The 13,141-nt window shown below is 41.3% G+C and overlaps 1 protein-coding gene across 12 annotated transcripts; it reads left to right on the forward strand.

Annotated features, from left to right (window-relative positions):
• The first annotated feature begins 5,386 nt into the window (after positions 1-5,386).
• On the forward strand, positions 5,387-12,725 carry LOC109736119 (GDSL esterase/lipase LTL1). Of its 12 annotated transcripts, none has more exons than XM_073511335.1 (11): positions 5,389-6,073; positions 6,668-6,795; positions 6,896-7,138; positions 7,781-7,871; positions 9,312-9,403; positions 9,511-9,604; positions 9,801-9,866; positions 10,458-10,643; positions 10,730-10,815; positions 11,852-12,182; positions 12,530-12,725. In XM_073511335.1, the coding sequence occupies exons 2-6, from the start codon at positions 6,715-6,717 to the stop codon at positions 9,553-9,555; spliced, it is 552 nt and encodes a 183-aa protein (XP_073367436.1). In that variant the 5' UTR covers positions 5,389-6,073; positions 6,668-6,714; the 3' UTR covers positions 9,556-9,604; positions 9,801-9,866; positions 10,458-10,643; positions 10,730-10,815; positions 11,852-12,182; positions 12,530-12,725. The 12 variants fall into 12 exon arrangements, with proteins under 12 accessions (XP_073367437.1, XP_073367436.1, XP_073367438.1 ...); XM_073511343.1 differs by lacking the exon at positions 12,530-12,725 and adding an exon at positions 8,770-8,899 and having other exon boundaries at positions 5,391-6,073; positions 7,761-7,865; positions 9,488-9,604; positions 11,852-12,378; XM_073511342.1 differs by lacking the exon at positions 12,530-12,725 and adding an exon at positions 8,770-8,899 and having other exon boundaries at positions 5,393-6,073; positions 7,761-7,871; positions 9,488-9,604; positions 11,852-12,378.
• The last annotated feature ends 416 nt before the right edge of the window (positions 12,726-13,141 follow it).

A 13,141-nucleotide genomic window follows, 5' to 3' on the forward strand; every position in this document is an offset into this window, starting at 1 on the left:
CAATACATTTAAAAATATGTACTGAAATTATGTAAAAGTGTTATGCATATAGCATGAACATAACAAAAAATATCGATACGTCAGAGATGTATCACAGAGCCTTAAAAGAACATGTGCAGAAGTATCGAAGAAAACACCTGGTAGTGTCAAACACATTCCAAATTTAAATGGGTAAGTGGGAAAAACACTTCCCCCAAATGAAGATGCCTCAATGCAGGAGTACTTGAGCAACACGTCACTTGTAGCTATGTTTCATATGCTTTCTTGTAAGGCATTTGAAGACTCGGTGGACATGGCGGATGTGACACGTAATACACAACCGCATACTCATGACAATTGGTATTACATCTGGGGGACCGAGATATATAAACACTGCCAGTTCTACGCATTCTACTTCAGAGAGAATCAAGTGCATCAGGCTTACTATTTGCTCTGGAAATAAAAAACACTATGTAGGTCAAGGTCTCTGGATGATTAATGCTTCCTGACAAACTTAATACTAGAAATATGCTCAACTGAAGATAGTACAAAATTGAGAGGGGAACAAACTGTATTCTCTGTGGTCTTGGATACCAAAGAAACCATAGAACATATGATCTTCTCTTGCACCTTTAGTACTAGCTGCTGGAACTATCTTGGGATTTATTGGCCGAATCAGCGCACAAGATTTGATTGCGCGCCACATCTCAACAACTCATGGGCAAACCCCTTACTCACGGACGTCTTTCTTCTTGCCTCATGGAGCATCTGGAATGAAAGAAACAACAAAAAATTTCAAGGCATCCCCCCCCCCCCCCCCCCCCCCAAACCACCATCACCTAGTACCTGGTTTTTAAATGTCAAACACCCTGCCACCATCACTTAGCCGCAAACATTGAGATACCTGGTTTTTAAATTCTAATAAATCCAAAACTCGTCTGAAATTCATGAAACTTGGCATGCTATCGTGGAGCGGCATCAACATGGCGTGGTAATTTTTTTGTCCCATTTAGGGCAGGTTTGGGTATATGCTTCTCACAAAGCAGAGCTTCTCACAACAAGCATGATGGTTTCGGTAGGGAACGCCCCACCTTTGGGGACGAAACGATATCCATTGCCTCTTATTGCTTTCAAATTTTTTCTCGTGTCAACATAGAACAACATGAGTGTTGTGTTATTTTTTGTGATTTTTCGGGGTTCGTTTGGATATTTTTATGCATTAAGTGAGTTTTCAATGCATTTATGTGCATAATTCAAATTTGAACTACATGCACATGCTCCAGGGCATATAAATTAGTTGAAAAATCAAATCTTTGTCCTTGTGTGCATGCTTAGGTCCCATGCAAGAAATAAGAATGAATGTCAAACACCCTGCCACCGTCACTCGGACGCAAACATTGAGATATCTCGTTTTTAAATTCTACAAAATCCAAAACTCGTGTGAAATTCATGAAACTTGGCATGCTATCATGGAGCGGCATCAGCATGCCGTGATAAATTTTTTGTCCCATTTGGGGAAGGTTTGGGTATATGCTTCTCACAAACCAGAGCTTCTCACAACAAGCATGATGGTTTCGGTAGGGAACGCCCCACCTTTGGGGACGAAACGATATCCATTGCCTCTTATTGCTTTCAAAAAAATTCTCGTGTCAACATAGAACAACAGGAGTGTCGTGTCAATTTTTATGATTTTTCGTGGTTTGTTTGGACATTTTTATGCATTAAGTGAGTTTTCAGTGCATTTATGTGCATAATTCAAATTTGAACTACATGCACATGCTCCAATGCATATAAATTGGTTGAAAAATCAAATCTTTGTCCTTGGATGCATGCTTAGGTCCAATGCAAGAAATGGGAATGAATTTTAAACACCAGGGCACCGTTGATTGCCGGCAAAACGTTGAGATACTTTGTTTTTAAATTCTAGTAAATCCAAAAATCGTCCGAAATTCATGAAACTTGGCATGCTATAATGGAATGGCACCCGACATGCTGTGGTATTTTTCATGTCCATTTTGAGAGAAGGCGCGCTCGAATAACAGCCAACAAAGGCATTTAATAAAAATAGCTGCCACTTTAATATCTCGTTTGTATAATTCAAACCGTGCGTGTTATGTTAACCATTCACGTGATGCCATGTGTCTTGGTTTTTAATGGCTATAGGTTTTAATGGCTCCTGATCGCAAACGTTTTAGATAGAACACCTCTATGCAAAGTGAGAGCAGGATTTGTGCATCTCTTGAACACAAATGGTTCTTTTGAATGACCCGTGTGAACCACTTACAAACAATTTGGTGTGATTTGCATCTGTCATATTGGGTAACATTGCCATTTGCCAACCTTGTAAGACTGCGATTTGTCAACATATGAAGCTAAAAATCACTAGCAGTATCTAATTTTTGCAACTAAAATTCAGTAATTAAGCATAGATGAAGGCGAGGAGGCGTGTTCCGCCGGGCGTGCAGCGGGCGGCGCAGTACTATTCGATTTGACAGCGGGCGGCATAGTTCCCGATACGGCTTTAATGCAGACGAGGGAGAGGGCAGCGGTTCTCGAAATGTTGGACGGCCAATGATGCATCCTCCTTCAATTAGCATCGTGTGAATGCATGAGGGAAGTAATGGGAGGAGGACCGGGAAAAGAGGCAGCAAGATGTGAATGCAATGCAGTTTGCACTCATATAAAGGCGCCCCTCCATTCCAATGCATCTACCACATCGTACGCACCTAAGCATTTTCCTAAGCACCTACACTAATAAGCGCAAAAGTGCTCACTCCAGACCCATGGCGGCGATGCGCGCGAGCGGCCAGCGGCTATGCCAGATGGTCCACGATGCCAGCCTACGGCAAGGCACCGTGGATCGTCTCCACACGCTGTTGGCGACCGGTTGTTGGATGGCCGCCGTCGACGCCAGCTACGAATCTCAGTACGACCAGATGATCTTTCACACCACCAACAGATTCACCGTCGTCAAGAAGCTCGCAGACAACATCGCCGTACTCCTCCAGCCCGCGTGCCCGGGCTCCTCATTGCCTGCCAGCCTAATCGGCCTCCATTGTCGGAACCTCTTTCAAGCACTGATGGCCCTGCGATTGCCCGCCGACGCCACGAAGAATGTCCACCTGGATGTCGCGCTCGCCGTGAGGCGCCTCGCCCTGCAAGAAACTGTCGACCTACACATCCATGTGTATGGCCGAATCGTGTACATAGGTATCTACAAGGCCAGTGAGGACGCTACGATGTTGGCCTTCTTCAACCGGCTAGTAGCCTTGGATTCCTTTGCTGAGAAGCACCTTGACCTCGCCATAAAAGCCGCCGCTCCTTAGCAACCGGTCGGTGGCCCGGCGCACTGAGTTGAGGAGGAGGAGGTCGTACGTTGATGGATGCATCTTTCTTCTTGCCTCCTGTAACCACCACTGCGATCGAATAATCGTGGCCTTAATTCTTATTGTGCTATTGCATTCTCGTTCTAGTCAATACACACATGTGCGGTCCCTTTGCTTAATTATATGCATCATTGTAACTAGTAATCCGTTCGTCAATTTATAAGTTGTGCTGCCAGTGTTTGGGGGCCGGCGCACGATCATGCACGTTCCTGTGCATGCGGTTGCGCCGGGCGCGGCGCGACGATGCAGTTACCCGCTGCAAAAACTGCCATGCGGGGGACGTGGCATTGACCATTGGGCAGCAATAGTCGGTCATCCGGGTGCCCAATAAAGGATGCAAAGAGGGATCCTACAGGAGCTAGGATCAGCTTCCCCACCGATAGCTCATCTAACAGAACTCCCAAGTTAAGTGTGCTGAGGCTGGAGTAGTATTAAACATTTAATTGTGTTGAATGTATATAGTGCTCCATCATATTAGTTGAATTAACCTCGAGGTCCTTGTTTTGTAATTTTTTACATTTTTTGTTTTTTGTACACATGTTGATTGGCTTGAAGAAGGTCTATCTCGTTACTTTTTGAATTTTTTTGTTTTTTGAACACATGTTGATTGGCTTGAATGAAGGTCTATCCCGTTACTTTACGGCATGTTTCCAAAACATGGACCTCGAGGTTAATTCAACTAATAGGACGGAGCATTATATACATTCAACACAATTAAGTGTTTTCCAGAAAAAGTGATATGATTTCTGTGAAACCTCTGTGTACTTGTTCTCGAATTAACCTCCGGGCCGCGTATCACACACATCTTGTTAAGTTGAACCATTTATGTTCTTTTCCCTAACCGAAACAGTTCATTCGACTGAACCGTATGCCCTATATCACACACACCTTGATCTGGCTGACCGTTTCTATTGCTTTCTCTAATAGCAAACAGTTCATCGGAGCGAACCGTATGCCGTATATCGCACACGCATTGATAGGCTGCCCGTTTCTGTTGTTCTATCTAATCGCAAACAGTTCGTCTGGATCAACCGTATGCCCTACTTCTCAACACAACTACAATCTGAACCATGTTTGATGCATCCGTCATCGCAAACGTTTTGCACCTTTTCTGACGGATTTTTTACACCACCGTCTGCGATTATGGTTTCGCACACAGTTTCGTCAAAGGGTCTCTGATCGTAGTGTCGCGTTAGCAGCATCCTGCAGTAGTGCTACAAGGCAAGTATTAATAATATTGCCATGAATTTGAGACTTTGCAAGTTGTCAAATTTTGCTGTATGTGGCATTATTTTTTGTTTTGGTGGTTTGCTTATGTATATTATTCTTTTGTTGTTTTGTAATCAATCATCTAATACATCTAAACTCGGCTTTGTTTCCTGCACAAATAGGTCACACTGACTGTGTCACTCCGTTGTTGTAAAACTAGATACCACTGAAGTGTTCTACATTATATCAATATTTATGATGCGGCCCCAGAGCATGCACAGTCAATGTTGTTTATTTTTGTTTACTATGTTATTTATTTCCCTTACGCAGAATAACTCTGGTTGCTTGATCATGACCGGAGACTATCTTTGGTACTAGAACTCCAGTAACACCAATTGGTTATTTGCATCTCAAGTTAAGTTAGTCACTGTTAATCAACAATGAAATGTGTATGTTGGTTCTTCGATAATTGATGGTACAGATGGGCAAAGCAACCATGAAATATCCCACTGGATTAATGGTACAGATGGGCAAACCCTGCAATCTAAGGGCGGTGGCTTCACTGCCTTAGGCTGGATGGTTCAATCTCTACTTCTAATGTCTCAGTTGGTAGTCTCCGTTCCAGATTTATTTTCGTCCCACCTCACTTGGTTTATTTTGGTACCTTTTTCGGTACCCTCCTCCCACCTCACGCTGACCCGCTATGAACCGAAAAAAACACGTACCGAGTCCTCCACCAGCCCCCGCGCTTTTCATTTTGTAACCACCGATCGCGCCCGAGACAAGCGACGAAGAAAAAATCTACGAAAATTAACCAGCGATAAAAAAACCTGCGAAAAAAAACCCGAGAACGAATCGCACGAGCGAGGCCTCCTGCCCTCGAGCGACTAGTCGCACGCACGACTCGCACACCAGATCCCTTCGCCGCCGCCCTCCATCCCTTCGCCACCGCAGATCCATCCCGCCGCCGCCGCCGCTCCATCCCTCTCTTCCCTCCAAGCTTGTCACCGGCGACGAAGCGTACGGCGCCCTGCGGTCGTGATCGATCGCCTCCAGGAACCTACCACGCGCGCCGAGGCGAGGGCCTCGTGGACTCCATCCGTCGCCGCTTGGCCGAGGACCTCGTGATGGATCGATTATTTCTCAGCTTTGGCGCATGCAGTACGGCAGCACGCCGCGCGCAGTTTCCTTGGATTCTATTCCATCTCTTCGCGTCCGCTTCCTCTAATTGTGAGTTTTGGCTGTAATGCGTTTTACAGATTCCCATCTACTGTACTTCCTATGTAGTGCATATCCCGTTCCTCCTTTTACAGGCTTCTCAAATCATTCGTTCGTTCGTGCTGGTCATCCTCCTACATCTGTCTGTCTCACTGTCCGATTGATTAATCGTGTTCATTGGGATTTAAAAAGAGGAACATGGATTTTTGTTGGTGACTTGTAAGCAGCAACAAGATCTTGCCATTTCTAATTTTCTAGCCATCCACGTGAGTACAGATCAGGTACCTTGTTCCCTGCCTTGCTTTGCATTTTTTATTTAATCAGTAGTGTTCATAATTTCATCTGTCATATGTGTTGTTTGCTACTTCCATGCCTTGCTCCAGTAATTAGCAAGACTGCTCCTAATTTGACAGTTTTTAGAATAGATACAACTGCTTCGAATTACGAGGAATTAGCTTTAGTTAATGTTAAAAAACCAGAATTAGCTTTAGTTAATGTTAAAAAAACAAGTGAAAATTTTAGGATGATAACAATTTGAGTGGGCATGAAAGTGTACCTTGTTTACCTAATATTCGAAATATAAGTGTCGATGACAAGATCACAAGAGCGAGCAACTTTTACCTTTACTGTTTATGATCCTGTTTTTTCGATAGGTCACATGTTTGCAACATAGGTTATAGTGTACCGAGTATCTTTTGGCAAGAAAATGGTAATATGAATGCTCATATTTTATGTGGCATTAGGGCCCCTTTGTGTTACCTAGCCCCGGGCCCCTGAAATCTCTGGACCGGCCCTGCACTACGTTATCCTCCCCGCTGCACCATTTCTCTTTCGGTTGGGAGAGTAGTTCTTGACATTGCCACATGTTTGATCAGGAGAGTACCTCGGGGCAGAGCCCGCGCTGCCGTACCTGAGCCCCTACATGCGCGGCGAGAACCTGCTCGTCAGCGCCAACTTCGCGTCCACCGGCGTTGGCATCCTCAACGACACAGGCGTGCAATTCGTAAGCTCCACGCGCACGCACAACACATGCTCGAATCATGTATACGTATCTACAATAATGCAATGGAGATGACAATAATGCTGTATGTGTGCGTGTGCAGGTGAACATCATCAGGATCGCCCAGCAGCTGCAGAACTTCCAGGACTACCAGCAGAGGCTAGCGGCGTACGTCGGCGAGGACGCGGCGAGGGAGCGCGTGAGCCAGTCGCTGGTGCTCATCACGCTTGGCGGCAACGACTTCGTCAACAACTACTACCTGGTGCCCTTCTCCGCTAGGTCCCAACAGTTCGAGATCCACGACTACGTCCACTTCATCATCTCCGAGTACAAGAAAGTCCTCGCGGTAATAATAATTAACCTCTTCTCTTACTTACCACTAATCAATTCCCAAACATGCAATATTTCTGCTCCAAAACATAATTGCATTTGTAAAACATGATTAGCATTCAAGGTGAAAAATTTCTAGGACGTTTTTTGTCTTCTATTTTGTCAGTATGGTGCACAAGAGTGGTAGACCTAAAATTCCCAAAATTAGACAGGGAAATGAAATGTTTGCTGCATGCCGGCTAGAACAGTAGTGGAAAGAGATGAGTCTGTAGACTGCCTGCCCGCCTGCCTGCCTGATATGATGGTGAGAGAGATGGGTGGTAGCACCGTTGAAGTCATTTTTGTAGTGGAGTCATTTTTGGGTGGTATGTTCAGCAAGCAATAAACTGACACGCGGCCTGTAGTGTTCTGCACGCCGAAATCAGAAGCACACACTGTTTCTGGTAAGAGTTGGCCCATGAAGCGAGAAACGATTTTATTCATGGTTGATAGCCACTTTGAGTAACTGTCTGAGACATCTTCACTGCGGAGGCCTAACCCTAATGAGCTATTGCAATATATTATGCAGTACCCTAATTGTTCATTACTAAATTCTAACTGCTTGAATTCTGATTTTCATTTACATCTTAATATTTCAGTGGAGTTTCCTACATTGCAGGGTGATATGGATGAAGGAAAAGAGGCCAGCAGTGCTGGGCTAAACAATTCAGGGAGGTATTGGATTGGCCTCTGTAGAAACTATGGTAAAGGTAACTTGAGAGTGCACTTTAGGTCTTTATTACATTTCTAAAATGGTTGCTTATAAGTTTTAGCTATCCTATTGAGTAAATCTCAATCTCTCATGGTTGGGATAAACTTTCTCATAATGCATTCATCTATATATGTCAGAGAGCTAAATTTCTCATAGTGTCGGAGAAAGAAGGTTTGAATATTATTTTCTTCACATGTGATCTTATTTTCATTCACGCAATACTAACTAATCTATCCAACCTATTTGTTCAAAATAGACAAAGGTGAATACTCGGGTAACAATTTGTTGAGCAAACCATTCCAATAATCCTATTTGTTTCAGGCATAGCTAGAGTGTATTACAACAGAAGAGTTTCTTGTGCTGATACTTGAAAATCTGCACTCACCTAAATAATGAGCTCCTGCACCTGTTTATCCACCACATGTATCCTGATTATCAAAACAAAGATACTCGGATGCTTGACAATATTGTTACTGAGTCTAGAAATCTTGTTACTGTGATTGTCCACCACAGGCAACCATTCTTTGACTTTGATTGTTACTGAGTCTATATGGTTATAAAAAATAATATCGTGTGAGAAATCTTGCTAGCTGAACGAGGTTCCTGGAAATAGATTACATGATGAAGCCTAGAAGTAAGCAATTAAAGTGCATATGTACTTGTAGACAGAACACGTTCTTGATATCTTTGATTTTAAATTGTAAAGGTATTGTCATTTCTAAGACCACGTACTCATCTGCTATGCATTACTTGGCTTCGTGCTCTGTTGGTGCTTTTCTTGATTACGAAAAGGGTAGAACAGAGTGTTGGCATTCGCTGCTTTATAGCATATTTTTTAATACGATTTTGGATATTTTGTTTCCGTACTGTACCTTAGTTTGGGACTTATTTTGCAGGCACCTAATCTTGGGCCCCTAGAAGAAGGAAACTCAACATGCATGGTTCTCATTAGAGGCAACCAGACCGTTGTTGAAAATATTGATGATTCCTGTGGTGTATTCTCAAGGAATGGTCATGTTTAGTACTGTAAGTATTTTCTTGTTAAATATATTTGGGTGGTGCCCAAAATGCAGAGGTGAAAAGCAAGAAACATAAAACTACCTCTGAAGAAAAGTTCACCACGCCTCCCAGAATGTCACCCTGCTTAGTTGAACGGAAGTTTAATGATATTTAGTTTAAGTGGAAAATTGATCAAATCAGATCATCTAACCTTTGTAAACTAGGCAACTGAATCATCTCATCTCGACAAAGTTCAGTACATGGTGAAGATATTAGAGTTTGACTAATTCTCTTGAAAAATGAATCACCTCTCACCTCTCAACTTGCGTCGCGGGGCTAACAAAATATAGGTACATGGTGAATCAACTTGCGTCGCGGGGCTAACAAAATATAGGTACATGGTGAAGCCAAGTGACACTCTTATTTTTCTTTCATACAGGACCATTGCGGTGCGTAGAAGAAAGGTGCTACTTTCACTTAGTTCTCTCAGTTCTAAGTTGGGACTGCAAAAATTTGAGGATTTCCCCACATGTGAGTTGCCTTGATTAGTTTTGGTTTAGTTAGTGAAATGAACTAGAAGTAACTTCTGAATTTGTTTGACTTTGGACTTGCTAGAGACCTGAAGTTTCTGCTTCTAGCATTTCTCTTTTGTAAGCAGCATGGCAAACCCGGTTTCAAAGTAAAGACCTGAGGAAGAATGTGGATTGATCACTGTGATTTCAAGTCCTTCAGGTGATTGATCACTGTGGTAATTCATTCTTTTGTCAAAATTTGATTACAATTGGGGTTGGAGGGAAGCAACAAAATTCCTATCCTGTAATAGACGTTTTTGGTGTGTGACTTGATAGTTGTTCACGTCGATACAAAATTTCATTCATGTGGTTTTTTAAGGCATTTGAATTTAACATTCTTTTTATGTTTGTCTAAGAGCTGGAGCTGTTAAGACTTGAGACAGATATATACAGGTAACAGGGGCCTACAAGATCCAATTCATGTTAGTTACCTATAACTCTGTACCTAAATGCATCTTTCATAATGTTATTTCTGTAATTTATAGAAGTAAACAAATTCCTTACAGGTTTGACAGTTCATCAAAATAAACAAGTAGTATTGATGGGTAAAGGTGGGTACTGATTTAGTATGAACAAGTCTGCATGTTTTAGAACTTCTGTATTTTCTGAGTTTTCTTTCCTTCATGCATTTTCCGAGCTTATGTATTTTTTGAGTTTTAGCAAGCTGAAAATATGGCGCTTATTCAGAAATGTTGGCATATCAATATCATGTGCTTGCATATGTAGTATCCAGAGAAAAATGATGTGCAATGATGAATCCTGACAATCTACACACACATCACTGTATTTTGTTCACTTGCTTGCTATTTCTGGACTATTATTGATGGAGCAGCAGAAGAGGCTTTTAGTGTTATAATATATGTTCGACTTATAAATTCAATAGCTGAACAAAACTTTCAAAAAGATTACTTTGACTGACTAAAGTATGGACATATATACCGCGTGTTATCGTTTCTTCTTCTTCTTCACTTAACTACATGTGAAGCTGAAGCTGAGCCAATGTGCTTTTCCAGAAGAAACTGAGGCACATCAATCAAACGCCAACCCACCTGCTATTGGCACTAAATGAGGAAGGAAAAAGAACATTGTCCCTGAAGGCTCGAGACACACAAACAGGAAACTGAGTTTGGGAAAGGTGGTTGTCTCCTTGACGCACACCATGGTGCCCTTGTCTACTCTCTGTCTTCTTCCTTGCACAGGTATTTTATTTCAAGATTTCGTAAGTGGTCCGCACTGACAAATGAAATATGCAGAAAAAGATACTTATGTTGTTTTGTTCTTGCAGACACCTTATTTACTGGTAGTAGGTTCTCTCATAGCATTTTTCGGTGGAGTTGTACTGGCATCTTTGACTGAAGTTTCTTTCAACTGGTTAGTTATAATCTTCCCATTTCTGAAATTTCAAAGTCAAATGATTGGGGAATGCATCACACTATCCATTAGTTCAGTCAAGCTCACATTATTGGCAATTGAGTTAAGTCTTATATTTATATGCCTGTAACACTCAAAACTTTCTAAAATGAGAAGTGATATGTTAATTTTTGAAGAGACTGTGATTATGTTACAAGCATATACATCACTGGCAATGCGAAAAAAAACTAATAATACATTTTCCCGTTATTTTAGCTAAAATAATGGAGCACATTATATTTTATTTTATTTGCAATCTGAAGCCTTGGTTGTACTTCAGTCTCTGGCAATTGGTTTATTTCTTGTGGTCAATTTTGGAGCAGATGATGGGTTGTTGGTTGTAGTAATTTGATATTTTAATGATTATTCATATCAATGATTATGCTTGGCCCCATGAGAAACACACGAGGAAGAAACGATTGTGAGATAGGGAGGGGAATAGAAAGATGACGAGGAGATGCATTTATCTACCACATCACAAGCATGAAATATCATCACATGTCAATTGTCTATTACTCCCATATCATATAAATAGAAATCCAATATTTTTGTTTCTTGTGAAGTTGGTTCACTTTATTCCCTTCCTGTTAGAGTTGATGCTTGAGATCTAGGGCCCAAACAATTTGTGACCATAGACTGCTCAGAGTTGTCCTATTTGATCTTCAAGTGCAACCCTTCCATTGTTCTATTGCATCTCTGAGCCATATTAGCATACATTTCTAATCAACAATGAACTACCGGATTTACTTCATGTCAGTTGTTACTATCTCTTAGAAATTCTTTCTGCATTCATCATATAAGCAATTAAATTCACTATCAGCAAAGTTCACTGCAAGTTTGCTGCACAATTTTTATTTGATAGATACACGTGAGATTATTATTTTTCTTTACGTTTGTTAAATATATGAATAATTCATTTTTTTATTTGATAGATACACGTGAGATTATTATTTTTCTTTACGTTTGTTGAATATATGAATAATTCATTTGAGAACAGGGACAAAACATGACAAGAAAGGGGAAGAACTAACCTACATGGAGCTTGGTCAAGGTCGCCGCTCATGTTTGATGGCATTGTTTCTGGTTCCACCGACGTTGTCGATGCCTGTTACCTATGGCCCCTTTGCTGCTTTCCTCGGTCGGGCGTGGTCCATCAGCCACTGCATGCAGACAATAGAATTTAGGCCAGCAATTGTCGCTTATCTACGCTACAGATCGACCCATAGACAGGGAAAGGAAGCGATGGTTGGTGGGGAGAGGAGCCGGGGGACGTGTTGTGACGGGACAAGAGGCGCAGTGGCAGGGAGAGAAGGTGAAGACTACGCCATGTGAGTTGCTGATGTTGTGCCTTATGCGGTGGGGATAAGGGATGTGTGATGTGCTTGTGTGGTGAAAGGCGAGGAGTGGCTTTTCCTTTTTGCGGGAGGCTGTTCATTTTTGTCTATTCTATTTTTATATTCAAGATACATACAATTATTTATCATCATTATAATCGAGATAATAAATATTTATTTATTCCATTAATGTGTTGAGTTATTTTGTTTTTGATTTTAATATGCTCTATGGAGTGGTAAAAAATTGGTCCATCCAATTTACAAGTTGAGTACTCTATGTTTGCACGTTCTTACATTTTCATGTGAAATCTTCATGCTAACTGTATGAAGTACTCATGCAGGATGGTTACAAGTCAACGAAGATTTTTTTACTATAATTGCTCAAGTACTGTGCAAAGGAAGCTGAAGACAATATTCCTGATATTTTAGGAGATGTAAGTGAAGTGGAATAATGAAAATACATTGCACCAAGTACATTTTTTGATTGTTAATGTAAATTTTTTCTATACATGTGAAATTGGAAGTGCATAGCTTATGTATGCAATCAGAAAAAAATTTTAAAGGCCCGTGGCAACGCACGGGCATTGTACTAGTATTAGTAGCAATCCGTTCAATATACTTATAAAAAAATCAAACGTACGATATTAACATAACATACAAGGGAAAATGGAAATAACTTATATTGAATATCAGTAAGGTTAAGAAATATGCAGAAAGAAGAAAGTCAGATTGCCCTATTTAATATATTACATCAAATAGATGAGGTTGTATTGAAATGTGATATCTGATGCATTATGCTAAGGCAAGTGATCATACGAATCAGAAATTTCCTTCCATTAAATATATTGTCAATCAACACAGTTGATTCACAGACAAATTTTGTGATGGTTGTTTCCTTATAAGCGGCTATATATTGCTTGTGCGTTGCATCACCCAAACCAGACCGCTCGTGA

This window comes from Aegilops tauschii, chromosome 3 (genome assembly GCF_002575655.3).
Source record: "Aegilops tauschii subsp. strangulata cultivar AL8/78 chromosome 3, Aet v6.0, whole genome shotgun sequence".
NCBI classification, from domain to species: Eukaryota; Viridiplantae; Streptophyta; class Magnoliopsida; order Poales; family Poaceae; genus Aegilops; species Aegilops tauschii.

Coding starts and splice junctions, on each gene's coding strand:
- LOC109736119 (XM_073511336.1), top strand. CDS start 6,715: ATGCGCGGCGAGAACCTGCTCGTCAGCGCCAACTTCGCGTCCACCGGC. Junction 7,872..9,311: donor CTGTAGAAACTATGGTAAAG/GTAACTTGAGAG, acceptor TCTTTCATACAG/GACCATTGCGGTGCGTAGAA. Junction 9,404..9,510: donor ATTTGAGGATTTCCCCACAT/GTGAGTTGCCTT, acceptor TTCTGCTTCTAG/CATTTCTCTTTTGTAAGCAG.